Genomic DNA, 27,882 nt, shown 5'->3' with positions numbered 1-27,882 from the left:
ATTGTCTCAGTGGGATCAAACAAATGATGCAACAAAATCATTCTAATCCCAAGTCTCTTAAAAGGCACCGTGGTGCTGGTAGACTACTACTGGGTCTGCGGCCAGTAAGCGTACTTGCACCTCCCTTACAGGGGCTACTGTTCACTTGCAACGCTGCACTCAGCCCTGATATTAGTACCAAAAGAACACCTGAAGGGGGTACCCTTACCAGATGAAGAACAGACAGCACCCCTGACCACAGACACAGAAGTAATACCCACCATGCCACCGCCAGGCTGCCACATCCTTCCTGAAAAAGAATGCCATGACCAGCTGAGAATTAAGAAACGGTCCTCAAATTACTTATCTCAAGAATCATCAGACCTGCTTGCACAGATAGCTGAGAAATACAAGCTCTATAATTCAGCAAAAACATGTTTTGCATCCTTAATACCCAGCATCCAGACACAGGCAAATGCAAAATGGCTCCAGGTAGTTAGGTGGTAACTGATTCAGCTGTCAAATGATACTGAACAAGGTTAAATGTCATAAAAATGGAATTGAGGGCCCTAAAACTAATGACTATGCAAAATATGTACGAGTTGGACCTCCTGACGGCAATGGAAGGTGGCATTTGCAAAAAGATTGTGAGTTCATGTTGCTCATTCGTATCTTCTGAAGACGCTGAAAATGGGCCACTATCTCACGCCATCGCAGCAGTACATGAACTTGGGGTAAAAATGAAAAAAGAAGTTGGATACAGGGAGAAGACTGGTTCACCATGGCTTTCAGATGGGTCCCATCATGGCTCGGAACAATAGTGAAGTTGCTGGCCCCTTTCATCGTGGTTAACCTGGTGATCTTCTGCATGTGCCAAATGGGTCTCCAGTGTTGTGCCAAATCAGTACCTAATAGTGCAATGATGATGGTGACTATTGGGAGAACTAATAATAAAGTACCTCATGATACGCAAGAAGTAGACATCCAAACTGAGCTGAACGATGGCCCTAAATACCACATGGTACCTCTCCCTCTTGGTGACGAGGTGGACACTCTATACCACACAACCATTGTACCTCCCCAGACCACAAAAATTACAAAGAAAATGGGTGGATTTAGCAGGGGATGGGGATGCATGTACATGGCCTGCACACCTGAACAGTATGCGCAGCATGAGGAAAGTTTAAGAATTGTATGCAGGGCATGGATGCCCATATAGGGAACACCCACATAGGATGAAGCAGAAAGGCACGCGAATGAGCGGAACTATGGGGGTAGAATTTGTTACTGTGTAAGTAACGAAAGGGGGGAATGTTGGGATGGAAATGAGCTTATACCACCCCCATAGGTGCTTCCCAAGTACGGTGAACCCCATTTGAGGTTATGTAACATACAAGGGGGGAGCAACACACATCATCTGACAACATATAATGGCCCTGCAGTGCTTAGAAGTAGATGCATGGCACTAGAAAAGCCCAGAGCCTTTGACTCCATTTTGTATTAGGCCCAGAAGGGATAAGCAGCAGGCCCCGTTCCTGGCTCAAGAGGCCCAATTTACACCGGCTCCACAAGAGCTCCATTCCCACAGAAGTCAACTTCGCCCTTGTCCCTTCAGTGTTGCGAATATTTAGTATTGTTCACTGAAATGTGCCCTTAAAAGCTTCAGACAACAGCAGGCTCTGCACTGCATCCATTCATCTCCACTAAACTGCCAGTAGGCCTCTCACCCCACCCAGCCAGGCCAGAGCCAGCCTCACTCCACTGACTCGACCCGCCCAGCTTTGCATTCCTTGAGATGCACGTGATCCCCAGGTCTCAACCCTCATCAAGTGTCCACAGGAGTTCTAAGCATGTGCGGCTGTATTTCCTACAAGCAAGAACACATACCCCATGTAACACAAGGTACCTGGGGGGATACATTAAAGATCAAACCCCAGGGTTTAGACCTTGAGTGCGGGAACTGTGGCATCAATGAAAGCCTGAATGTGTGGGTCAGCACCTCCCTCTTCCTTGGCACCACTTACTGTGTCGACCAGCTGCCTGCCAGAATGAGTTGATATTCAGGCTTAGCATGTTTGGCTTAGATAGAAACAATGGGCCTCATTACGAGTCTGGTGGTAACCGTGCCAGAAAAACCAGCAGTCTGCCCTGGACCTGTGGGTAATTACCAGCGCCGGACTTGCCGGAATTACCGGGGCATTACAGCCCCGGTGGTATGGTAATTCCGGTGCCGGCATTCCGTTACTCCCCATTCCTGTGGAGTCCCATAGGACACCATGGGAATGGGGACTGCAGAAACACCGGTACCATGCGGTAATGGTGCTGATGTTTCCGCGTCCGTCTGCGGCCAGGTGGCGTTACGCCCGCCAGGTCAGACCTGGCAGATGTAATGCCACACGGCCTCAGAACTCATACGGTTTTACCAGCACCGTCAAATCCGGACCGGCTTACTTGTAATGTCTTAATATGTGACCTGACCTTCACTGTGAGGATGAGCCTAGCTGACCCACGTGGATCCTGATCGATCGGACAGAACCAACCAATTACTGCCTGCCATCCCCTATGGAGCAGGCTCATGTGAAGGGTGCCTCGAATCAGTGACACTCATTGTGTACCTTATGGATGACGTATTTTGGGCTTTTGAGCTCATGTTTCTAACGGTTAGAGCTAGAGTGCTCTCGAGCAGCACAGTCTTTTGCTGATGTTTGTATTCTGTATAATTAAACCTTGTTATCCTTGCAACGCTTTCTCCTGTCATATTTCCCTAGCGGGTTGTCTTTATTCTGAAGTGTGCGCATAGAGGGATTGCCTTCAATTTACATGTGTCTGAAACAATGTTGTCAAAAGGATGTCATGTCTCCTTTCCTATATATACCACTATTTAATGAAGATGCGTTGAATGAAGCTTGTCTTTTATTCCCGGGCGAAAATTGCACGTAATAAACTTTTGTTATTCTTGTTCCATAAATATTGAATTATGACTCTTGAGAAACGTGTCACTGTTTCCCATATAAATACCCATTAAAAGTCTTCTTAGCAGATGAAAGCTGAATCTTCAAAGGAAAGATGATTTTGGTAAAGACTATCTGAAACAGTGAAAGTCAGGCTCCGGAGTACTCCGGCAGTCGTAGGTGTTCTATCTGCTTCTGGCAGCTGTAAAATAGCACCTTTCCCTTGTAAGGGAAACTACTTTTCCATCAGCACATCTCTTCTTACTCACAGAATATCATGCAGGGACAAAGTTAAAGCTACTAATGTAATCCAAAACATCCCAACCAATCGAAAATATCTCAATAAAATCAAATGGAAGATGAAGCCTTGGAGCTGACTCATGACCGAAAGTTACCAACATAGCCATTGCTTTATCAACTTCAGCACATCGGCCCTCAAATCTTTACTTTTTAAATTCAAAACCATGGGCACATTGCTTTTAATGTTCACCTATTTCCTTCTTGGGTAGGTCTCTCTCCAATACACACTGCACCTTTTCATCAGTGACACTGGCCTTTTCTACTTCAAGTTCCATGTGTGTCAGAGGAAAGGCTGCCTCCTCTTTTGATGAAGGTTCTCGAGGATGTGTATGTTGAGGTACAGGCTGTCTCTGCACATGCGCTTAAATAGTGGCCAATGCTGGTAAAGGGACAGCCCCGTCCCAGCCCCCTAGGCGCTTTACAGGGATGGAAGATGCATTTGAGGCACTATGATGGGTCAGGGAGCAGGGGGGACAGCGAGGGGGATGCCTCCCCATTTAACAGGACCCCATTTTAATGTAACTAAAAATAGTCTAACCATATAATGCAGTGTGAAGGCGCAAGTCCCATCGTTATTCTGCGTAGATATTGGTAATCATAGGTAGAAGGGGAGGCACCTGCGATAAAGATGGCATTGCATGCTCTAGGCCCAAATTTGAGAGACCACACAATTCCCCAGCCATGCCCGCGCTCCCAGAAGGACAGTCACACCCCCAATCGCCACAACGTCTATTCATGCTCTAAAAAGTGCTGCAAAGATGTGTTTTTCACCCAAGGGAAATGTGCCCTACAGTGCCGCGATTTCAGACCGGCGCCTGGGGTACATGTCATCTTACACAGGCCAAAGCATGGCCTTGCTCACTTCCGGGTGACCATGGGTTATAGCCCATATAACTGACTAAACCTTAAGATCCTTGAATGTCATGCCACCAGGTACCCTTTGCCCACCAAACCTAAAGTAACAAGTTCTGAAATGTTCAAAGAGGACGGACAGGGCATAGCAGCAACGTGACAATCGTGTGATGTGTATTGCGAGGTGCTGGGAGGGATAAATTATAGTTTCAAATGAGGGTGAAGACCTTGGAGCTGGATGGCATGGAGAGTGTGAGTGAAATGTGTGTATGAAGGTTAGACTGCTACAGAACTTCAATTGTGGCCGTCTGAAGGACTGCCAAGTGCATAGTATGAGTGATAGTAGAAGTATAATTAATTTGTTTTCTGACCTTCAACGTGACAGGAAGATGAGTCCTGCAGCACCCACACAATGCTAGACGGACGGACTGGGCTGGGACCAATAAACTGCCATTCCTTATGTATAAAGGGGTACCTGTATAGGGCCCATTCAATCAGCTACGCAGGTTTGCACTATATATATTGCATCATCTATGACAATGTTTTCATTTGTAAGTCTCTGCTTGTACCTCTGTTTGCCAGAACGATCTTGGCAGCAGAGTTCTTTGCTGTTGCTCTCATCTGCGTGTGAGATTAAAACTTGTTATCCTTACAAGATCGACTTGGGCCTTTCTTCCCTAGTGGATTGTTTTCTCTGGTGTGAGCGTTCAGGGGCTCGCCTTCACCGTACACATGCTTGCAAGGTTGATGGAGTCAATCAGGAGCTATGTGTAGTCTTCTGGTTCCTCTACTTCTTGGTCCCTTGTCCCTTTCTAGATCTTCTTCCTCAAGATTCTCTTGAAAGGATATTGAGCTTCATTACAAGTTAGGCGGACCGGAAATAACGGTGCCGGTAGCAAAGAACCGGCACCCTTTCCGGATCGCCAAACTAAGAGTCTGCCGTGCGTTTGTCTTGGAATCAGGACAATGCAGTGCAACACAGGTTCAAATTGCGATCCTGCCCTTAGAAACCAAGTCCTGGTATTAAACACGTTATCAAAGAACAATTATAATTAAAGGGCCTGTCACTGTGAAAGTGAAACGTTTAAAAAGAAAAAATAATGATATCCCTGTTTCGGGGATAAAAATACAAGTGGGACATCAAACTGCAGCTGTCTTACTTTAATGAAATGCATAAGGGACTCAGAACAGATCCTCTGATGCATTTCTCATCCATATGTGCCCAAGGATGGAAGGATGCCTCCACTATCTGCATATTTTAAAGAACATCCCATTTATGGATAAGAGATTCCCTTCAAAATGTGCAAAAACGCCCCCAGAGTTGTGACATTGCACATAGGGAGGTACACAGGCCGTGTGAATTTGTGCATCTATGAAGTACCTATTCAGATGCCCTTTGGATAATGTTGATGTCAGGGACGGGGATGCGTTAGGTACAGAGTAGTCGAACTCCAGGCTGCGAGCGCTGGTAACAGGTCGGATTTTCAGGACACCCCTCATTAATATTCATGAGATAAATGTGCATACAATTATTTCTCATGAATATTAATGAAGGATATCCTGAAAACCCATCAGGATTCCGGCCCCCGGGGACTGGAGTTGGGCAACCCTGCGTCTGGAACATCACTTCCATTGAACAAAGGTTGGGAATTGGGCCCCGGGTGCAGACAGAAGGACCAGGGATCCTTTCGAGTCTGGATAATGACAACGTTGTGTACACGTGCCTGCCCATGGCTGACAATCAGAACCTTTGGAATTTTCAGAATAAGGCTTTACGTGTGTGTTTAAATATATATATATATAAACAATGAATCTATTTCTGAAATCCCTGGGCGCTCTCTGTTAGCTGACAGTTTTACAAAGAGTGCCTTTGCAAAATCTTTGCAACATATAAATATCTTGTGTGGGCAGAGGTCCAACTTCCCTGCAAAAACTGTCACAGCACGCAGTACGCCCCGTTCCGAAACTGCACTCCCGCCCTTCCTAACGTATATACCCATGCTAGGGGTCAGCAGGCTGAGTCTCTCTTGGTGTTTGGGACTATATTTCCCGTGAGCCCGCGCCACTGACTATAATGGATAGAATTGAGGGGAGTTGTAGTCTAATCCGTCTCTAGAGACAAACGTTTCAGACTCAAAAAGTATGAAGGAAGGACGCTTTTGTAAATCAGGCCCTGAGAATGGTGGTGTGGTGTAACTCTGAGGGCCAGATTTGCAAAGCCTATACCGCAGCACAATGTTGCCAGGTCGTGAAAGAAGCGTTCGGGGCCTTTGCATTTTCCAAACTTCAAGTTGTGGGTTCGTATGCGGTGGGAGGTGTGGAACTAGGAAGTTCGGGTTGCGAATATGTGTGCGTTTCATACGGTAGATGGTCAGAGTGATAAATCAAAAAAACAAAAACTGAAGCGCTATTTTGCGAAATCTGTTCTTAAGTTGAAGGTTGAGTCCCTAAAAATGTTCATATTTGTATAGTTTTCTAACTGAAAGTTGAACTGTTTTTTTTCTTCCTTTTTTCTTGAATACTGTGGTCTGAATTTGAATTTAGCGTAAAAACTTAATTTGTTAATGATCCTAAAAGGTATGTAAGCCAATGCGGTGGTCGCGCGCTACCTTCATTTTACATCAATCGTTGGAGAGACGCATTTCCGATATTCGTTCCGGAATCGAATTTCCAGTATCAAACCTATGACAGAACAAACCCGAAAATACTCGTTTCAAAGCTGAGAACTCTTTCTTTCTTTTTTTGTTTTAAAGACTTAACGCATTCGCTCGGGTTTTCGAAAGCCGCCATTGTGCGGCGTAATCTCAGCTCCTTTCGGTATGGGTGCGAATTTAAAGATTAGATAATTTAGTAAGTGGATAACCCAAGATACCCATTTAGATTATTTTCGCGAAAACGCCTGAACCCATCGCCATCATTCCACACAAGTCCCCCCGCCGGGAGTCCGCGGACCCAACACCGACTTAAGTAGAATGGTTTTGGAGGCCTGGACAAGTCGCTCACAAATGAAGTGTGCGCAGGACGCAGGTAGGTGCGAAAGCTTGGATCCCGAATTTCGGAACGTTTGCCGCCATTTCATAAAGAGATCCTTTTTTTTCCCCGACTATGGGAGTTTTTGTTTTGTTTTTTCCCGAAGGGGGCGGGAGGCAAACTTGTGATCCTGATAGCAGGCCACGAAATATTCCTAAACGTGACTTACTTCAACCAGCAACAACAACAACAAAAAACAGGGACACAATATCAGAATATCTCTGTCAATGAGAAAGAAGAAAGCGGCCCATGTTGAATGGGAGGAGAGGAGTATGAAGCAGTTTATTAGACAGGGGGGGGGCGGATGTCGGCCCCCACTCCTCCCAGGCTGGCCTGTGCTCAGGTGAGGGACAGCCGGAAGCTCCTGGCCTCTCAGCCCCTGCTCTGGGTGTCTGTTATCGCGGAGATCGGCGCAGGCGGCGCACGGATGTCTGCGGCCTGCTCGGACACTTGGCAGCCGGGGCGTTTCCGCGCCAGATAACGGCCCCCTTGACAACACCCGTCTAAGCGCTGCTGTACTTAATGGCCAATTACCAGCAGCGATGCTGTGGATAACCGTGCTGGGTGGGAAGGGGTGACCGGTGTAGTTGAGCTGGGCTGGGGGACCCACGGAAACGCAGCATCGTCGTGTGGGTCGAGATCCAATCCAGAAAAGGTGTGTGCGCTTTATAAAAGGCCAGTCCCGATGTGTATAGTTTCTCTCACTATTACTCACGGGGCACTGATACACCCATGGGTGCGTCCACCGAACCCTCGGGCGTCCCACTCTTCCCTTTGGATCCACGAGCTCGGAAACAGCCCGCAATTTGGCGCGTTAAACAACATCACTAACGTAAAATAAAACAGGAGTGCGCTGACCATTCCGAAATCTCGGGGGTATTGCCCCACCAGCTGACGCATCAGACCAAACGGTCCCCTCGTGCTGACCCACTAGTGCTGGAAAAGAAAGGTTTGCTACCAGGACAGCCCCCCCCCCCCCCCACCCGCTTCCTCTGAGGCACGGTGCGGCTGTGCTGTTTATGGTATACATTGCTTATACCAGAGGAACAGGACCTCCAAGAGACACATTCCTAAAAGCAATATCGACAAAATAAAGCGATTTCTCTGCTTTGATGTTGTGTGTGTGTGTGTGTGTGTGGCGGGGAGAGGGGGGCTGCGGGACTTAAAGGAAACAAATAAATAACACGTTTTAATGATCGGGGGCAGTTCATGTGAACCGGGGAAGCGAGCTAAAAAACGGGCGGCAAAGCCCAGGAAGCAGGTACAGGACCTGATTCCCAAAGCGTTATTCAAACGGACTGCGGCCCAGTAAACGGCGTTATAAAGCAGGCCCACTATGTACAAGGCCCGATTGATGGATTTTTTTTTGTGCGGTTCAAATTGACTTTTCACTGCTGAAAAGTCACTTTGCACTGCCGACACAAACCCAGATCCATGGAACAAACCCCGTGTAAAAGGTGTATGTTTGCAGCGAAAAATCCATGCAGTCATTCTTGCAGTACAACATCACGCTGCACGGACCTTGCACTGCTAAAATACACTTTGCACAGTTCCATGAATCAGGGATTGTGTCTGCAGTGCAAAGTCACTTTTCAGCAGTGAAAAGACAATTTGAACCGTGCAAAAAATTCCACGAATCGGGCCCTAACTCCTAAAGTGACACTTCATCGTCCGTGGCTACTAGTGTTTTTCAAATGTATGTTTAGTAGCTACATGGTGTCCTTGGAAGGCAACGCTCGGGTCAGGATATTACACTAATGCTTTGGCCACGCTCTCGCACCGCGACGTTGACCCACTCAGCAATGTCCAATCGTTCTATGATCTGAACGCGTCTTAAACTGTCCCAGAAACTCGGAGGCAAACTGGGACGCCGAGCTCCAACACAAGGCCACGAGATTAGGAAATACATGACAGCACCCCCCCCCCCCCACCCCCCCACACACACACACAATGCAACGAGCCACAGGTGAGGACCCCCGCTCCGGGAGACCTTTTATTCCAAGCAAAAGATGGCAATCGGATGTCTCAGGTGGAGGGGAGCTGGTCCATATGCCGAGGTGCTTCACTCTAAAAGAGCTTAATCGTCTCTCTCCCTCTCTCTCTCTCTCTCTCTCTCTCTCTCTCTCTCTCTCTCTCTCTCTCTCTATATATATATATATATATATATATATATATATATATATATATATATATATATATATATATATATATATATATATATGAACGTATTATACATCTGTAAAAGAAAACATGAGAACATGTACATCCTGGAAGTGAATTTGTAAAGTCCCATGCCCCATTTCGATTCGTTTGCGAACATTTTAAGCGTCCCCCCTCTTTTTGTCACTTCATTCGTTTAGGTTTTTTTTCCATCAATGGGCCTGATTCACAAAGCGCTTTTGAATCCTGATTCACAAAGCGCTTTTGAATCCTGATTCACGAGGCGCTTTTGAATGGGAAAAATCCATTGACGATTTCGCTTTGCGATTCAGGCCGGGTTAGTTTGCGAATAACAGTCGAGCAGACGTGTGTGACTATGAACACACGAGCAATGACACACGGCGCCCGCATGTGTTCCGTACAGCGGATCATGGGGCTCGAGGCCTTAGAAAATCGAACAGAGTATTCGACGCTTCGTCGTCCATGTTCCCGTCAGATTAATATTTATTTATTGGGTGGTGTGGTAGGTCTCTTTGAGGTAAAATACATAGAAAACACTTGATTTCCAAAAATCGACAACATTTTGCAAGCGCCACAGTCGTGTTTTGACGATCTAAGCGCTGTATCGAGCGGATGATGGGTTATTTCTCTTCGCAATCTTGATATCGTCAGCTTCGCGATGACTTCGCTTTACTGAGTGAAAGCCCGGATATCCGGTCCCACTGATGCTGCCGTTTAGCACATGGCTCGGTTGGGTACTGTAGAAACAATGGGAAAAGTGCAGGCTGTTGGATAATTGACCAATTTACTTTCAAAGACTTTCAGCTGGAATGCGAACAGGCTAATTACATATCTCCATACACTGGTTAAAAGTACACAACGAATAATTAGTCGAGCATTAGAAAGACGTATTCGAACATTACAAAAGTGTTATTTGGAAAGTGACATTGGATCATTCCAAACAAGGTGGGAAAGCGCAGTGCTTCTTAAAGTGCGTGCACTTGAGGCCACGTGCATTGGGCTCACACTTCCTGCAGAGGGGCGTGGCCCAGTGAGGTGTGGCGCGGTAACAGTCGGGGCTACAGGCGGCACATATTACCAAGAAGAACCTGTCCCCTCAATATTGGGGAATGCCGCGATTGGCAGCGCCCATGGGCAGGGTGTAGCGGGGGCACAGCGGGTAAATACTGGTAAGTGATGTTTGCACACGGAATTCCATCCTCGAAAGAGTTCTGCATGCCCCTCCAGGTGGTCACTTGGCGAATGGATGTTCGGGAGACACGCGCCGTTCACATCCCTGACTCGCCAGGGTCAGTGCCCCTGCTGGTGGGCCTGGCATCGGGTGGGTGGGGCACTCAGCGGCTGCTCGAGTTCTAGGGGTAGGGGCTGCTCCTTTCCCCGCGACCATTCCATAACCGCTGTCCAGGTCACCAGTCCCCTCGATGATGGGTAACTTCTAGTGTTTGTGGGGGCGTGAGGGGTGTCACAGGACCTGCCAGGCCTCAGTGGCAAGCTGTGCAGGAGGCCGTTTAGTCTGCCCATATCCCTGTAGAGACCATAGCCCGCAGCCCAGTTCACCGGTCTCCTTGTGGGTGGGTAACTTCTAGTGTGGCGTCGCAGGCCGTGCCAGGCATGAGGGCGGGCGGTGCAGGAGACACAGCGAGCGGTTCTGGCTGCCCATATTCCTGTAGAGAGTCGACAGCCAGCTGTCCAGTTCACCAGTCTCCTTGTGGGTGGGTACCGTGTAGTGTGGCGTCGCAGGCCGTGCCAGGCATGAGGGCAGGCGGTGCAGGAGGCACAGCGAGCGGTTCTGGCTGCCCATATCCCTGTAGAGAGTCCACAGCCCGCTGTCCAGTTCACCAGTCTCCTTGTGGGTGGGTACCGTGTAGTGTGGCGTCGCAGGCCGTGCCAGGCATGAGGGCAGGCGGTGCAGGAGGCACAGTGAGCGGTTTCGATTGCCCATATCCCTGTAGAGTCCATAGCCCGCTGCCCAGTTCACCAGTCTCCTTGTGGGTGGGTACCGTGTAGTGTGGCGTCGCAGGCCGTGCCAGGGACGAGGGCAGGCGGTGCAGGAGGCACAGCGAGCGGTTCTGGCTGCCCATATCCCTGTAGAGAGTCCACAGCCCGCTGCCCGGTTCACCGGGATGAGCTCCGCCACGGAGCGGCCACCTTTTCTCGGTGGAAGTCACAGTGCCACGGGGCACTGATGTGGCAGAGGCTGCACGCCGCCCTGCTCCCTTCTGCCAGTCGCCTGTCACCAGGCCCGGATCCCCTGCAGACTGGCCCCCAAGTGTCCCTGCTGGCTCTGCGCGGCGCCGGCCATGCCCAGGTTCAGCAGCTGTGTGGTGGACGGGGCCGCATTCGTGGAGCCCGGGGGCACCCCGGAGTAATTGTAGCTGGCGCTGTAGGGGCCGGCGCCGTAGCTGCTGTAGTAGCTGTTGTAGGAGTAGGGGCCGACGGCGAGGTTGTAGGGGGCGGCGTAGGCCTGGGAGCCGGCCAGGCAGGGCTTGCCGTCTCGCACCAACACTGGCACTGCCACCCTGCGCGGCGGCGGCGGCGGCTGCAGCGGGTGGCCGGCGGCCAGCTCCAGGCTCTTGTCCTGCCGCTGCCGCTTGCACTTGTAGCGGCGGTTCTGGAACCAGATCTTGACCTGCGTGGAGGTGAGCTTGAGGTGGCTGGCCAGCTGCTCCCGCTCCGGGGCCGACAGGTAGCGCTGCTGCTTGAAGCGCCGCTCCAGCTCGAAGACCTGCGCCTGCGAGAAGAGCACGCGGGGCTTCCGCCGCGGCCGCTGGGCAGCGGGCCTGGCCGGGCTGCTGTCCGGGCCCTCCCCCTCCTCCTCGGCGGCCGCCAGGGGGCGCTCTGAAAGGGAAGGAGACGGGCGATTAACAGGGAAACCGGCCAATGCCACAACGATACCAAAAGCAATGCACCAGAGCGTGCGTACACGTCTTGCAGCATTAGAACACAGCTGGGCAGAGGCATGCATGCATGCCTGATGCCACACACACCGCTACAACATAGAACTCGAGAACGCACAAAACAATCAATTATTACACCAACATGCATAACTGAATAGCTAAATGCATACATGAACGATGCAGTTCATGAATGCATACATATATAAACACACGAACACAGCAATGCACAAAGTACACATAAACTTACTACATACCTAAATGCATCCATATGTCCATGGTTACTCACTTTAACACACATAGAAACTCACATTTCAGTCAAATGGATCAGAGCATGACTAACAACACATCACAGCATGAATGGCACATACATGTAGCATGCACACATACATACCTTAATGCATGCATTATTTTAGAGGATATATAACAATGACCCCTGGTCCTTTAAGACATCAGTGGTATATGGTGACTTAAAACACGAGGCCGAAGGGGGAATGGTTTGTTAAGTCACTCTTGCTCCGAAGGGGCCACATTGGACAACACGTGTTTGAAACTCTCTAGAATTCTCAATGGTTGAAATACGAAATTGACATGCACGATCTGCCAAAACAATTGCCTAGAACATGACGTTAATATGTTTCCTTCAGTGCAGCGCGAATGCAGGAAATCACTTATTGTTTGTGGTGCAGTTTGCTACTTTTTCTGTGAAGGCAGGTTGCTGTTTAAGCAACAGGGACCTTGATGTATGCTTCCTATAACTAAGTTATTTACTTGTAACAGCGCCTCGATGCCTCTTGGCTGTTTGCAGGCTCTATACATTTAAATAAATAAATAAGTCACAGTCGCACCTTGCACTGCCCACCTCACAACATACAGCCAAGGGTGTCTTTGTGAGCAGGAGTGGATCATGTGTTGAGTACTCATTATTCAAAGTGACTGTCATGGTTGGGAATCAAGAGACTGGATTCTCACAGGTGTTCGCTGGATTAATCAGGAGATGGCATGAGCATGTCTGGTCTGCCCCTGCTAACTCATCACTGATTCACTGAGCCCCAAATGGCAGCCAATCGGGAGCTGCCTGGACAGTCTTTAAGATGCTCACGTGCACACGTGATCCAAAAAGGTGTACTCAAGGGCACCTGAGGCGTGCTCCAGGCACCTCGAGATTTACTAGTCATAGTACCGGAGGTCATATATAAGGTGGACGACAACATCTGGAATGCTCTAGGACACCTCCAGATGTGCTGATCAGATGGAAGGTGGAAGAGTTTCGAGCATTGGTGGTTAGATTCAAGGGGGAAGAGTGACTCTGAGATGCCGGGGGACAGCCCCAGATTTGCTACAGTTACAGGCATTGGTGATTAGATAGAAGGTGGAACAGCCACTTTGAGATGCTGGGGGACACCCCCAGATTTGCTACAGTTTTGGGCATTGGTGATTAGATAGAAGGTGGAACAGCCACTTTGAGATGCTGGGGGACACCCCCAGATTTGCTACAGTTTCGGGCATTGGTGATTAGATAGAAGGTGGAACAGCCACTTTGAGATGCTGGGGGACACCCCCTGATTTGCTACAGTTTCGGGCATTGGTGATTAGATAGAAGGTGGAACAGCCACTTTGAGATGCTGGGGGACACCCCCTGATTTGATTTGGTAAAAAAAAAGTTTGAGAATCAGGACTAATTATGATGTCCAATGAGCTAATTTTCGTTTGTGGATTCCCCATGACTGGACTGCATAGTTCAGAAGAGTGATGTCGTATCTGTGAATTATTTTTATTGCACAAGCAGTAGTGATTTGAGAACTATTGATTTCCGAAAACACACACACACATAAAATACATATATACGTTCATACATGGTCACATAAATAAACAACATACATAATCCATGAATATATATTCACACACATATTTAAATGCATGACTTCCAACAAAAAATAGAGCTACACAATACTTGCATGTGCATGTACATACAATTATACTACACGCATACATGCACGTGCGTTAATGATAAGCACATTCACGCATAAAGGCATATATTCAAACGGCTACTGATAAGCACATACCTAGACACGTACCTTAATTAATCCATACAAAGGTAGGACACATATGTATATAGAAATACATGCCTGCGTATATACTCGCGTGCCTATTCAAGCGTGGGCACATAACATGAGCACCCATCCACTCACATGCACAATTCATGCACACACAAGTATACATTACATATTAGCAAGATCACCCACGGGCATGTACAGCCATACACACTGACTGAAAAGTGCAACTCACAGGCATGTATGCACACACACACACACGCACACACACACAGTGACTGAAAAGTGCTACCCACAGGCATGTACACACACACACCCACACACACACACACACACACACACACACACAGTGACTGAAAAGTGCTACCCACAGGCATGTACACACACACACACACCCACAGTGACTGAAAGGTGCTACCCACAGGCATGTGCACACACACAGTGACTGAAAAGTGCTACCCACAGGCATGAACACACACGCATACACAGTGACTGAAAAGTGCTACCCACAGGCATGCACCCACACGCATACACAGTGACTGAAAAGTGCTACCCACAGGCACGTACACACACGCATACACAGTGACTGAAAGTGCTACCCCCAGGCATGCACCCACACGCATACACAGTGACTGAAACGTGCCCAAATTCAAGTGTCTTCGTTGTAAATCAGAACACAGGGCTGCTAGGACGCGACATTATTAACAGATGACGTAGCTCGTGCCTGAATTACGAATTGGTGATTGGGAGGGGGTCAGGGCGGGGATCGAAATGTGATTCCTGAGAGTGAAACTATTTATTAATGGTGACAACATTTTACCCAACAATGTACCGTGATACTTTTACGGGAGACTTCATGTTATCACACAGTACAAGGTACAGAACAAGCGCGAGGCTTCCAAGACGGCATCGAGCATGTTCGATAAGAAGCCAGGAGCCCGGGGCGGACCCCGGGCAGCTACTGGGGTGCAAGGGTGCAGGTGGGACGCCGCATGGTGAGGGGGCGCTTCTGCCGCGGCTGTCTGCTGATTGCCATGGCCATCATGTATCTGCGCCCTGGACTCCTGTGCGCATGCGCAGGTGCCAGGGCCCCACGGATTACACACCAAGGTTGGGGACATCTGTGCAGTGGGCGAACCAGACTTCTAAAACCACCCGGCTACGAATTTCGTTTTCACGGATTAACGGATTAACCCAAAGAGGATAAAATCCGCGCACCCGACGCGCCAGAGGCTCGCGCGCAATAGAAGCTGCGGTCCTGGCGCATTCGTACTGCGCCTCCCGAACTTTTCCCTGCCTGCGATCCTGGAAGCAGAAGAATTGATAGGAATAGTTCGACGAACTTTTGGGAGTTGCACCTGTGCCGATCATAGTCTACTTTGTTAACTCGATAAAACTACAATTAGCAATGTATTGAAATATTCAGAAAGGGGGTTTAGTATGTACTGTATTATTATTATTTTAGCCAAATTAACAATCCAGGCTTAAATAATATAGCATATATGTGTACAGCAGATGCTGTCGCGTGTCCAACACGTCACCTGCCTCCTTTTAACTTTAAAACTCATCCGTACACACCATTTACGGCTAATTTCTCCAAAATGTCCCATCTTTTAAAATTGCCTGTGGGAGCCTTAGCTCGCTCACACTGCGGAGGGAATGCGCAGCACCGCGTGCGTTGGCCCCGTGAAGGCTAATGGCCCGGGGGTCCCTAACATGCCCTTTCAACGGCCCCGCCTTTGCGGGACAGCAGCCGCGTGTGCTGTGTGGCCCTGGCGTTTGCAAAGTGGCAAACTCGCCGGCCAGAGGCCTGTCAATCCAGCAGATCGTGCTCCCCTCCACCCAAGAAATGTGTCCCTCCTTGCATTCCTGAGCAAAAATACCCATAAACGCGCAAGCTAGACCCTTGCGCGCCACTTAACATGAGAAAAAGCGCCAGTAATTCGAGGTCCAGAGGCCGAGCAGGGAGAACGGCGGTTCGCACGCACCGGAAATAGCAACAGAGAATGGTCTCACATGCAGATAGCTTGGTGGGTTTAGCGCTTGACTCTGCTTCCTTGCATCGCTCTTCGTGGAGGATTTCGGCGTCTAAGCACGTGCCGGTCGGCCCTGCCCTTTTCTCAAGACAAACGCGTTTCTGAACCATCCTCCCGGAACTTCCGGGTCACCGCCAGACACAGGTCTCCATCTTCTCAGCACGGCGTGCTCATCCTTTACCCATTCGGGATCATGGATTGAGTATCACAGTGCTGGAGAATAATGCCACCTATTGTGACAGCGCAGAGAAGCCAGGGGAATCACAACGTAGGCACTACATGTTAAAAATATAACAATATTACTGCGAATAATACTTATTAATATGCTATTTTAAGCGCACGGCAGTTCATGAACGTTCGGCAGTCTGTATTTTCCAGGCCGCGGGGTGGGGTGGGGGGGGGCGGCCATTTAGATTTGCTCCCCCATTGACATCCTGAATGAAACGCTTCCCGGGTGTATCGGCCACTTACGGCGCGAGTGGTAAATGCCCTCGTGTGTCTGCGTGAGTCCTGTGACTAAAGGCAGAACACACAAGGGTCTACATTACGACACCAAACAAGGGCGACATCCATGCCACAGCTGGAGGGGGGGTTGGGATGGGGGCCATGGCCCCCCCTCGAATAAACCTGCTGTACAGAGTGCAATGACTGGGTGAGAGGAGCGGAGTTCGCATGCCTCCCCGTGTATCTTGGGCTCGTACAAAGTGGGGTTTAGGCGCAGGCCCAACACCCGGTGGTATTCTGCAATGCCTGCTCATCATGGCGACATTTCACCGTGCACTGCTGCTACGGGAGGCATGTGGACTTTCCCGGGAAAGTTTTTTACGATACATATTGGACCCAGGCGCGGGCTGTGTCCCCTTTGCCCCGCACGGCCACGCGAACGAGAAACGCCTTCACCAATTCTGGTGAAAATTCGCCCGCTGGTGTTTGTTCATCAGAATCCAGCGATGCGGCGGGCGCCTGTTTAGCGCCTTTGGTGTGAAATTGCGCACGGAGCACCCACTGCGTTTAACTTCGCCATCAGTGCGTTGTTTTGACACATGCGCTGTAAACATCTCGGCGATCCTTTACTCTGCGGGGGGCCTCGGGTTCCGTTCGCATTGATCCTCGATCCCGCTTGGCCACAATTACCCGCGGTGTTTACATCATTACCGGCCTTCACACTTCCCGCCTGGAGTGCACTCACACACATCAGTGCACTTTCCCCTGGGCGCCCGTGGCATAACAATAATGTTCCCCCGATGCTCTAAACGTTTCTGAAGTGGCGCAGGGCTGTGCTGAAGCGCTGCACGTTGGGAGGACGGGCCCTACCCAACACCGGTGTCCCCCCCACACACACACACCAAGGTGCATGAGTGCACGTAGACTATGCGAGCGCAAACCATAACATCGGGTGCTTGTGGAGTGCCCCACGCCGGACTCCCACCACACCACGCTGTTCACCCCAATAGCAAATACATTAAAGGGGATGTAGGCTGCGGGTGCGGCACCGAACGTATCATTGAGCATTCGGACCTCACGGGCGTTTTTGCTGACTACTCATGAGTTACAGCAAAATAAATAAATACATAAATAAATAAATACATAAATAAATAAATAACTCACTGGCGGGTTTCAGCCTAACTTGGTTTATTAGAACGATCTCTACCCCCTTCCAGAGTGTGTGTGTGTGAGTGCGATAAATAATACTTACGTCCTGATTTGCGAACATGTTTTCAAAGGCACATTCCCATATTTAAACATTTTTGTAAATCAGGACCCTGGAGTTTCCAATAATTACGTGATGCAAAGTTTGCTAGAGTTTCGGCTTACTGTTTCAATTGTTTTATACTCTGTGCTCACTGCTTCACAAATCCAAGACATTTTCTCCAGCAGATGTGACTGTGAATGGACACTGCACGTGTGCTTTTCAAGCCCCCAACGCCCCCCCCACCACAGGCCAAGGGAGATGCAGTGTTTTTTTTTGTTTTGTCTGGTTGGTTCTGAGTGACCCGGGCAGGTTTAGGAACACAGGGCCTGATTCGTGTATTTTTGTGCACAGTTCAATGTGACTTTGCACTGCTGAAAAGTGAGTGCACTGACTATACGGACATGGACATGTGCAAAGTGTATTTTTGTTGTGCAAAGTCTGTACAAAGTCAGTGCATAATCATTTTTGCAGAACAACATGACTTTGCACGGACTTTACACTGCCAAAATACACATTGCACAGTTCCACGAATCAGGGTTTGTGTCGACAGTGCAAAGTCACTTTTCAGCAGTGCAAAGTCACTTTGAACGGTGCAAACTATTCCATGAATCGGGCCCACAGTGTGCGGGAACCAATAGTTATATTGTTGTTAAACCCTGCCCGCAAATTACAATTCACGGAGGTGGATTTATCGGGTGACTGGACCTGCTCACATTCAGAGCCCCCCTCTCTCCTATATAGAACCTACACCGACATCATAGAACTCTGCCCCTACAACCTTGACTTCACGCCGGGTCACCCCGAGCCACGGGCTCACCCGCTGCCCCAGTGGTCACAAGGCTGTTGCTGTAACGCAGCTGCTCGTGTGCGGGGTTTCGGCCACGCGTGTACGTACATGCGTGCCTTTATTGACCGGCCCATACAACATCGCCCTGCAATCACAAGAGATGGGCCTGGCTATGCTTAGCACGTGTGTTCAAAGTCACAACTCTCATTACTAGTGTTTCACCTCAAATGTACAACTGTTAACCTGACTGTTTCCGGGGGAAAAAAGAGTTGACTTCCGGAAGAAAATTTAATTTCTGTACTATTCACATTACCGACATTATGTCACTGACACATAACAGGCTGGACCGGTTTATAAGGCAACAGGACCATGCCCTAACCAAAAGCACAAAATGCTGGAGTGGGGCCGTTTTTGGCGTCAAAGTGGGGCATTTTCTTGGCCAATGTGGGGCAGTTTGATGAGATAATTCACTGCGCAGCTAATGGGTTTGACCATGGTTACTGCTAACATATTCTTTAAAATGCACAATTTGCATCACACCGTATCAACCCCCCCCCCCCCCTTGAGTAATATTCAAACAGTCATTTGCAACGGTGGGCCACTTTTTCCTGGGCGCCGGATACAGTCCGACCCTGACACGTCATGTGCATTCACTCACACAGTAAGACCACGCGTCTGCCCCACAGTGAGTATCCTCTGTGAAGTGTCATTTGCATTCACTCACACAGTAAGACCACGCGTCTGCCCCACAGTGAGTATCCTCTGTGAAGCGTCATTTGCATTCACTCACACAGTAAGACCACGCGTCTGTCCCACAGTGAGTATTCCCTGTGAAGTCCTTCTGTGCATAACCTACCTTGCCTGTGCTCGGCCGCCTCTATCTCCTCGTCCAGTGGGGATTGGCAGGCCCCCCTCAGCAGTTCATAGTCCCCCCCGTCCCCCCAGCTCTCGCCCTCCACCTTGAAGGAGGCTCTCTTGGCTGCTCCGTGTGACGTTCGGCCTGAGTCCTGCATGCAGGCGTGAGGTTGCCCGGTGGCGTCCTCCCCGGAGCACTGCTGCACCACAGCCCGCACCCTCTGCTGTCTCTGCTGCTCCAGCTGCAAGATATCCTTCACGGAAAATGGGGTGGGCAGCATCCTGGGGCCGTGACGGGGGGGGGGGGAGCCGCGGCGGCGGGTGGGGGGCAGAGCGGGGCCCCGTCCAGAGGGAGAGCCCCAGAAAATCCAGCGGCGGGCGGGTGTCTCCCGGAGCTGTGTCTCCGCGAGGCTGCGCGTCTCCTGGGAAGAGCTGTGTACCTGCCGGGTCTCCGGGCAGTGCCCCGTGAAGCTGGGCACCTGTGGCTGCGTTGAATATCCCCCGTGCCTGCTGCCCTACTGGCAGGGAGTGGCGGAGCGCTGGGCCTGGCGCTGCAGCAGGTCTCCTGGGAAGTTAGGGGGCCCGGTGGCTGCTTTGCATGTGGCTTCCGACGGGGCAGGCTAAGAGGTGCTTACTGCCAGCCTCAGCCTCACAGTGCCGCCCCTGACGTGTTTAATGAGCTTTGTCGCACGCCGGGAAGTGGTGAGTGAACCCATCCGTTCCTGGGTGTCGATTGGCTGCCTGCTTCCCAGCAACTCCCCCCCACCCCCCACCAACTCCTGGCCACTGCCGCAGCCTGGGTCCCACGTGCGGCTCTCACACCTGAGCGCGCAGTTCAGACTCTTGCCCTCATCTTTCTCTGAAACCCTGGTGGCTGCGTTAATGTGCTTTACATATTTCCTGTTCTCCTGTCTCCAGTACATTCTTTGTGGAATCCACATAATTCAGCACATTAATAACAACTTATCATTATTTATTTATTTTAATTAGTCAAAATGACTTTTTTTTTACAAACCATTAACACATAAAAGACAAACAGCAAGACTTTTATTTACGCACATTTCCAAACATTAGTAGCCTGATTCATGGAATCATTTGCGTGAAAAACGCTGATTTGCGCACCTTTCTGCCCGAAAATCCCCATACTTCAAACAGGGATTTTCGGGCAGTAAGGCCCGCAAATGTGCGTTTTTCACGCACATAATTCCATGAATCAGGCTGTAGATATACTAAAAGATCCTCGAAAACCAGTTTAAAATCTTGCGCAATCAAATGAAATAATACGATTACACATGATTATACTGCTTAGGAAAAAGCCCTAAACGTAACTAATGCAAGCCCCATTATTACTACTCATATTGCCATTGATAATAGAATCCTGTGCCACATGCAGGAACAAATAAGCAGATCAAAGAAAGTGCAGTTTTTAAGGAAATGCAAATGTGCAAATATACAATAAACAAACAAATTCATAGACATATTGAACATTGTTGTACATCAAACTGTACACTCTCTACACTGCAATAGTAGCATACGGATAGCATGTGCAAATCCGTGAGTAAGGAAATAAAGTGTAATCAGAGATATCAATGCACAGTTAATCAGATATGTGCAAAACAAGCAAATAGATCATTATTCGTCTACAATTTCATTCAGTTAGGCAAGACGACAGGTTCGATCCCCGGGTCCGCGCTTAGAAACCTCTCGGTATTAAGCACGGTAATACCCAATCAATGCTAATGCTAACAGCTAGTAGGCTTATAAACACCATTGCCACCATTATCTAAATAGATTGAACTGGTTGGTCCCACCAGCTCAAGGGAAGAAGTTTCCTGGAGGATCTTCTCTGTCGGACCTGCAGCAGGGCTTCACCGGGCGGTTCAGTCGTTGTAGGGGTCCTCTTCCATCAGCTCCAATATCTATTAACGTTCCTATTTGCTTTCAATCCCGAAAAAAGGGCAATGTGTACCGAGAATGAGGGGGAATTTAAACAAGAGTTCCAAAAGACGTGAGATTTTAAGAAGTCATATAAAAATACTCACAACAGTACCCTCTCTGAACAGATGTTTTGCTGTTTCCAAAAAAGACATAACGTTTACAAATGCAGCAATTTCTTTCTTCGATAGTTTCATTTGGGGGCGCAATACTGCCAGCAATGGAAGCTGATTCATTCGTAGGCACATCCTGAGCCTACGTATTACAGGATTAGGGCTCAGAATTATTTATGGTTGTGGTCTTTTAAACATGTGCACCACTCTGGGCACATAACTACAAGCTTAAATCCTAGAAACACTGGAGGATACAACTGCTGCTCCCGGCATTACCCATAGTGTGTCTGTATTTCAATGCGTTTTCCTGACTATGAGTGAATTATGGACATGTAACTGTATCTACAACTGTTTAACTGTAACTCTTTTACAAAGCACAAAATGTAACCATGTTCCTAAGTTTTCAGCGCCGACATGCCTATGGGCTGTGTGTGCTTTATAAATGTTCAAATGATTAAATAAATAAATAAGACTTTTTAGGGTGGAAATATGATCATATTCTTTGGTCCAATCCCATAGATCTTATTTAGTTTTAAACAAGACTTTTAAAACTTGATCACCACCCCTTGTTTTCCAATTTGGGTCCCAGTTTATCATTTTAAATGTGGTCATGGCAAGATCTTCAAAACTATTACCACTTGTGAGGCGGTCGCTCCCACAATTGGTACCCAGAATGTTCAGAATGTGGCATACAGGAGACATCTTTGCCTTTGAATATCATTCTCCCCCCTTCCTTTCCAGCTGCCCTCCTAATGAAATCAGACCAAGTTCTAGACACAGCAATTCCACAGACACTGATGGTCTGAGCTTCAGTATCTTCCTCCAAAACAACTCCCTCGACATGGTTTAGGCAGCTCAAGTCCTTCATTTTCAGTGCTTGAAGACCATATAAAATGGCGGGGCCAAATCACTTTTTATATAAAATTAGTACCCGGTGAAAGCAAAGCAGAATGCAACACGCATTCTGATTGGCTCTCGCTGGGTCCTTACCCGGCCGGGAATCCCTCCGTCGGGATTCCACAGCCTTTGCCCCCAGCGGGGGGCGTGGCAGCCCCTCAGCTAATGAGGAGGCTCGAAGCGGGGCCATCCCTGCTCTGAGCCTCCCCACGGCTGAGAGGCTGCCTTTGCTCCCTGCCAGGGACTCGGGACTCGGGTAAGTTTTTTTTTTATTCCCTTCCCTCCCACCACCCCCCCCAGTTTACCTTCTTGTTCCTGCGTCCCCGGCGGGGGACGAGGGAAGCCTCCAGCCGTGTGGAGACTCGGAGCGGGGCCACCCCCGCTCCGTGCCTCCACACGGCTGGAGGCTTCCCTCGTCCCTCGCCGGGGACGTAGGTAGTTTTTTTTTGTTTTTGTTTGTTTTCTCCCCCCCCATCCCACTCCCGCCCTCCCAACCCCACTTACCTTCTTTTTGATCCTTTTTCGGGAGCGGACGCGCTGGGAACACTTGTGTTCCCAGCGCGTCCGCTCCCGATGACCGCCATGGAAAGGGAAAACGGACTCTGTTACCCTTTTCCATGGCGGCGGCCATTTTCTTTTCTTTTTTTTGCCCTAGTCACGCAATTTTTGCGGACCGGAGTACTAATAGCAATATAACCCTCGCGTCGGGGGCATTACCGACTCAGGTAATGACCGGGGCCTTCGGTAAGGCCCTCGCTTCTCTCGGGGCCTTACCTATGGGTCCCGGGGCATTACCTGAGTCAGTAATGCCCCTGACGCGAGGGTTATATTGCTTAATTAATGCGCTCATTTGAGACCTCCATTCCACCCGGAAAAGTTCTTGCAGCTGGACCGATTGGTCCAACAACTGACCAATGATCTGGGGTGCATGCTGATGGCTAAGTCCAACCCTCAACCTAACCCTACTTCCAAGAATTCTCCAACACCCAGGGTTAATTGCCTCAGTGGAAGGGGGGGATGACAGGAGGAAACCTCTGACAAACCACAGGTTCCTGAGGAGGGGGCCCGGGTGGAGAGGAGATGCCATGCTCTAGAGGAACCTTCCTTTCTCGCCCAGACATAACACCTAAAAACCTCTCAGCCTGAAGTGTCCTTTCTACCCCTGTAATCTTAGAACCCAAAGAGCAAAGGGTAAGTAGGAGAGGCCAAAGAAGAATCCACTTTGTGGAGGAACTCTGGTTCATCCCCTTTGAAAGAGAAGAATCCCTGGAGGATTCAGGAAAGCAGACCTTTTCTTTCAAAAATGGATAATCCCTCCCAAAGAAAAATGTGCCACAAAAGACTCTGAGTGGGACAGCGTAAGTATGGAGATCAACCCAGAACAAGAAACTCTTGAACCCCAAAAAGACAAGCCAGACAGAATTGATACGGAGTGGGTGTCCTTTCTCAAAACAGGTTCTGTGAAATGTCTCCAGGTAAAGGTGGCCAGCCAAGGAGCTGGGCAAAAGGAGGATTCTCCAACAACCGCCATTGCATGTTGCAAAGATTTCTTTACAGATTCCCGAACTCTGACACAGAAAATTGCCCAAGATCACACAGTGTTGGAGTTCAATATTAAGAAAATGACCACCGGGCTGTAAAATAACTCACACTTTCTTTTACTCTTGGAGGAGAAGGAAGGCTGACATTATGCACCGGTCAAGGTGAAGTGTCAGTGTGAATTATCTGCTCTGGTGGATAGTGGATCCCATCCACCCTCCTGTTCAAACAGGCCATTGACCAACCAAGCTCAGGATGGTGGCAGCGGGGGTGGGGGCACCAAATTCCCCTCACACCACTTCCTGGACAACTCCAAAATGTCGATGGGACTGCGGATCTGGAAATACAAATTTGGGAAATCATCCAGTGATAGTCATGACTCCAGAGGGCACACCTTGTTTACTAGGAAACAATCTCCTAAGGAGGTTATCACCTCTGATTGACTGTGTAAAAAAGGTCCTCTGGACTCAGACTAACAGACATATAACATTAAAAATGAGTGCCAATTATGTATGCCTGGATTGTACCTGTCACTTAATTGATCAACGTTCCGAGAATGTAGAGTTCCATTTCCAGAATAACCAAGTCCCAGACATCACTGTCATCTCTGTAGGAGAATAAACTGGTGATGGGGACCCTTATCCATTCTTGAAAATCAACCTTCCTCCCAGTCGTAAGTGGCAATCCACACTGGAAGGGAACACAGTAAAACTTTCCACCAGTCTGAAATCAAAAGACACCTTGAATCCCATGCAACCAGGCAAGAAAGAACCTGCTCAAAGTCTGATGGACATTCAGAAAAATGGCGAACAGTTGTTTTTCCCCATTCACTTAAAATGAGGGGGAAGAGCTAGTGCTCTCCCGAGTATGCCTGAATAATGGAAGGAGCTTCCTCAGAGAAGAATTATTCAGGAAACTCCCAAAAGATCAGACCATCCCCACATTTAAATTGATTGACAACTGGAAAATAGGTCTGGAAACCGCACATTCCCAAGCATCACCTGCCTATCAGGTGTATGCAAAAAATGTCCATTAGTGACAAAAGCATAGAATATAATTGTTGGGTCATGAGAGATGTCCCTTCCACCATTTATCTTGGAAGTGACATTCCCAATCAATTTGGACCTAATTAATAATAAAGCCTGGTCAAGACTGGGGGGGAGGAACCCCAAAGGCTTTGACAACATGGATAAAGCATTCCAGTCATCTCAATTGCTGCCTTAATCCATTGAAGTTAAAGTGCAAGAAGAGGTTATCATCCCAGGTCAGGGGCGACTATTCACTCTTCCCCTCAAAATTAAGCGAGGACAGAACCTCCAACATCAGGATACCTATATAAATCTAAATTCCCATCTCCAACAACAAGGTGTGTATTTAAATCTGACACCTCTAGTAGACCTAGAACACAACACCATTTGAATATTGTTGGATAAAAGCAACCCTCGCAGTATCACTTTGGACGCAGGAACCTTTATTGGAATGGTGGTTAATGCCCAACATTATTCTATTTATTTAGGTAATGAAATCATGGGACCAATTCCAAACACCATCAGTGACGGTAATCCTCCAGAAACTATCTTTACTAGGCATGGGGGGAATTTCTTGGTGTACTCTTCCTGCCCCTACAGGGTGGAAAGGTGACCTGTGACATCAGGAGGGAGGAGGTAGTGTTCTGAGTCAAGGACCACTACCTCGACTTCATGGAACCTCCTGTTCATTTCACCCCCATCAAAAGATATCTCTCCACCCAACTGCAGGATACAGCTTGAAGTGGGAGAATGGGATAACACCCTCCCCCCATCTCATCCAGACCATGGCCTAGGGGACCACGGGCCAGGCACCCCCCATGAGAGTAGTTTGCTTACTTACCAGATGACACAATAAAAAACAAAGTATCCTGTTTCAAAAACATACACATACTAGGAGTATGCCCACTAGCACGCCATGCTCAAGCCAATGCCTGCGACATGGATCAGCTCGACTAGAACAACAGTCACAAGGATTCACATCATTAGAGATGCCATGACGACATAACCAACAGACAAGAACACACGTGCCACCATGCACACTGGTCACTCACACACCAACCCACACGAAGAACATACTCAGTGATATGACGTAGGTGACTGACATGCATCGTTGTTATTTTTCACAAAGGCCTTCTACAGCACCGCAGAAACGCAAGACGCCTGAAGAGCTCGTGTATATGCTTGCTGATGCTTTCTCGCTACCTATCCGTATGAAGATGCCACCATGTATATCTAATGCTGCGTATGACACTCTGTCACCCCACAACCTCCATAGTATGGATTATGTACCGCCACCCACAAACTAGGCCCAAGTAGGCCGCAAGCAAGAGTCCCCAGGCAGGAGCATCGCAAACAAAAATCCTCCCAGAACGAAAAGGCAAAAAGCTGACCATGCAGAACGAGCCCCCTAAGAGAGCTCACAGCCAAGGCCACAATGTTACAACCCACAAGCCGCGCTCCCAGCGCCAAGGTTATACCTGCTGATGCCAAGCCATCAGAGCCAAAAAACACAAATCTAATGCTCACAATTCTGCTCCAGCTATGGTCTCCCCACACGTGACCAAGCCGAACTGACAAGATGCCAAGCTCATGAGACAGAAGATCGCCAGGGTCCCACGTCTGGGACACAGTTTGCAACAACGAAGCGGCAAGTTGGACACCTACAGCAATGGGAAAGACCTGCTCACCAGTCCGTAAGCAGACCTGTCCATTGTCCGCCACAAACACATAGTTGCACATTCTTGCTAATATCAGATACACCGCGAGCTGGGAACGGCGATGGTCCCAGGCTTGGGGGCTCGCGAGAGAACCAATCAAAATACAGGGGGCTCATCACTGACGCCATTACTCTTAGCCAATCACCAAGGGTCCCCTTGTAACAATTCCAATGTAGCAACTGTTAGGGACAACCTAAGTGTACCACCTGACCCATCCTTATCCACTAACATTTCTTCACATAGGATAACCATACTAACCCTACCACTCGGGGAACCAATCCGAAGTAGTGATAGGTTTCCCAGGTGATGCAAGTAGTGCATCATACCGCTGTAAAAAGGGCCTGCGAGCCCCACTAACGACGAGAGTCTCACCAGATGCATACGAGCTGAAAACTATCCCTGCCGTTACTATAATAAACAGCAGTAATTACCTTGCTCCTTGTGTGTGTCTCATACTCCTTTTGAGACGCGGGAGGAGTTGGGTCCTCCCCAGCCCGGAGGTCCGCGGCGGCACTGCCGGCCCTCGGGAAATCACCCCGACAAGTTGGAGGCACTGCTGAGATCTGTTTGAGGTCTGTTCCCCTGAGAGCATAATTCCAAGGCCTCCTGCAACGAGGCGCCCGGCAGCACGGCCCCCTCTGCCGTTGCCCCCTTTTGAGGACTACAGGACCATCGCGGAACTGCGAGAAGACCGGACAGCGCATTCCGGATATTGGCCCTTGGGAGCCGACTTGAGAAGTATCCCGCCCGCGGTTGGCGAGTGTCCAGACATGGTCCAGATGAGGGGAGGTGGTGAGCCGCTTTGGAGGGGTGCACGCAGTCGAGCGGCCCCGGCTCACAAGGACTTGGTGAGTACAACACACCCAACAAGCAATGTAATGTGCGGGAGGAGGGAGGAATTGTAATAAGGGTGGCGGGAGGTGTTTACAGTGTGTTGAAAAGATTTGATTAATAAGTGTTGACAGACGAGTGAGCGGTAGTGGGACAGGCACGAGGGCCATCTTCTACCACGTCATGAAAAGAATTGGGTGGAGCTCAAG

General features: G+C 49.0%; 1 protein-coding gene across 1 annotated transcript; it reads right to left on the bottom strand.

Moving 5' to 3' along the window:
* Positions 1–11,487: 11,487 nt before the first annotated feature.
* On the bottom strand, positions 11,488–19,893 carry NKX2-6 (NK2 homeobox 6). The gene is made up of 2 exons (XM_069620175.1): positions 19,614–19,893; positions 11,488–12,131 (listed from the first exon to the last, which is right to left on the bottom strand). Exons 1-2 carry the CDS (start codon positions 19,891–19,893, stop codon positions 11,527–11,529), a joined length of 885 nt encoding a protein of 294 aa, XP_069476276.1. The 3' UTR covers positions 11,488–11,526.
* Between the last annotated feature and the right edge of the window lie 7,989 nt (positions 19,894–27,882).

This window comes from Ambystoma mexicanum, chromosome 10 (genome assembly GCF_040938575.1).
Source record: "Ambystoma mexicanum isolate Mex_15411 chromosome 10, UKY_AmexF1_1, whole genome shotgun sequence".
In the NCBI taxonomy this organism is placed as follows: domain Eukaryota; kingdom Metazoa; phylum Chordata; class Amphibia; order Caudata; family Ambystomatidae; genus Ambystoma; species Ambystoma mexicanum.
Note: the sequence above shows the minus strand (reverse complement) of the source record. Positions and strands in the feature narration are given on the sequence as shown.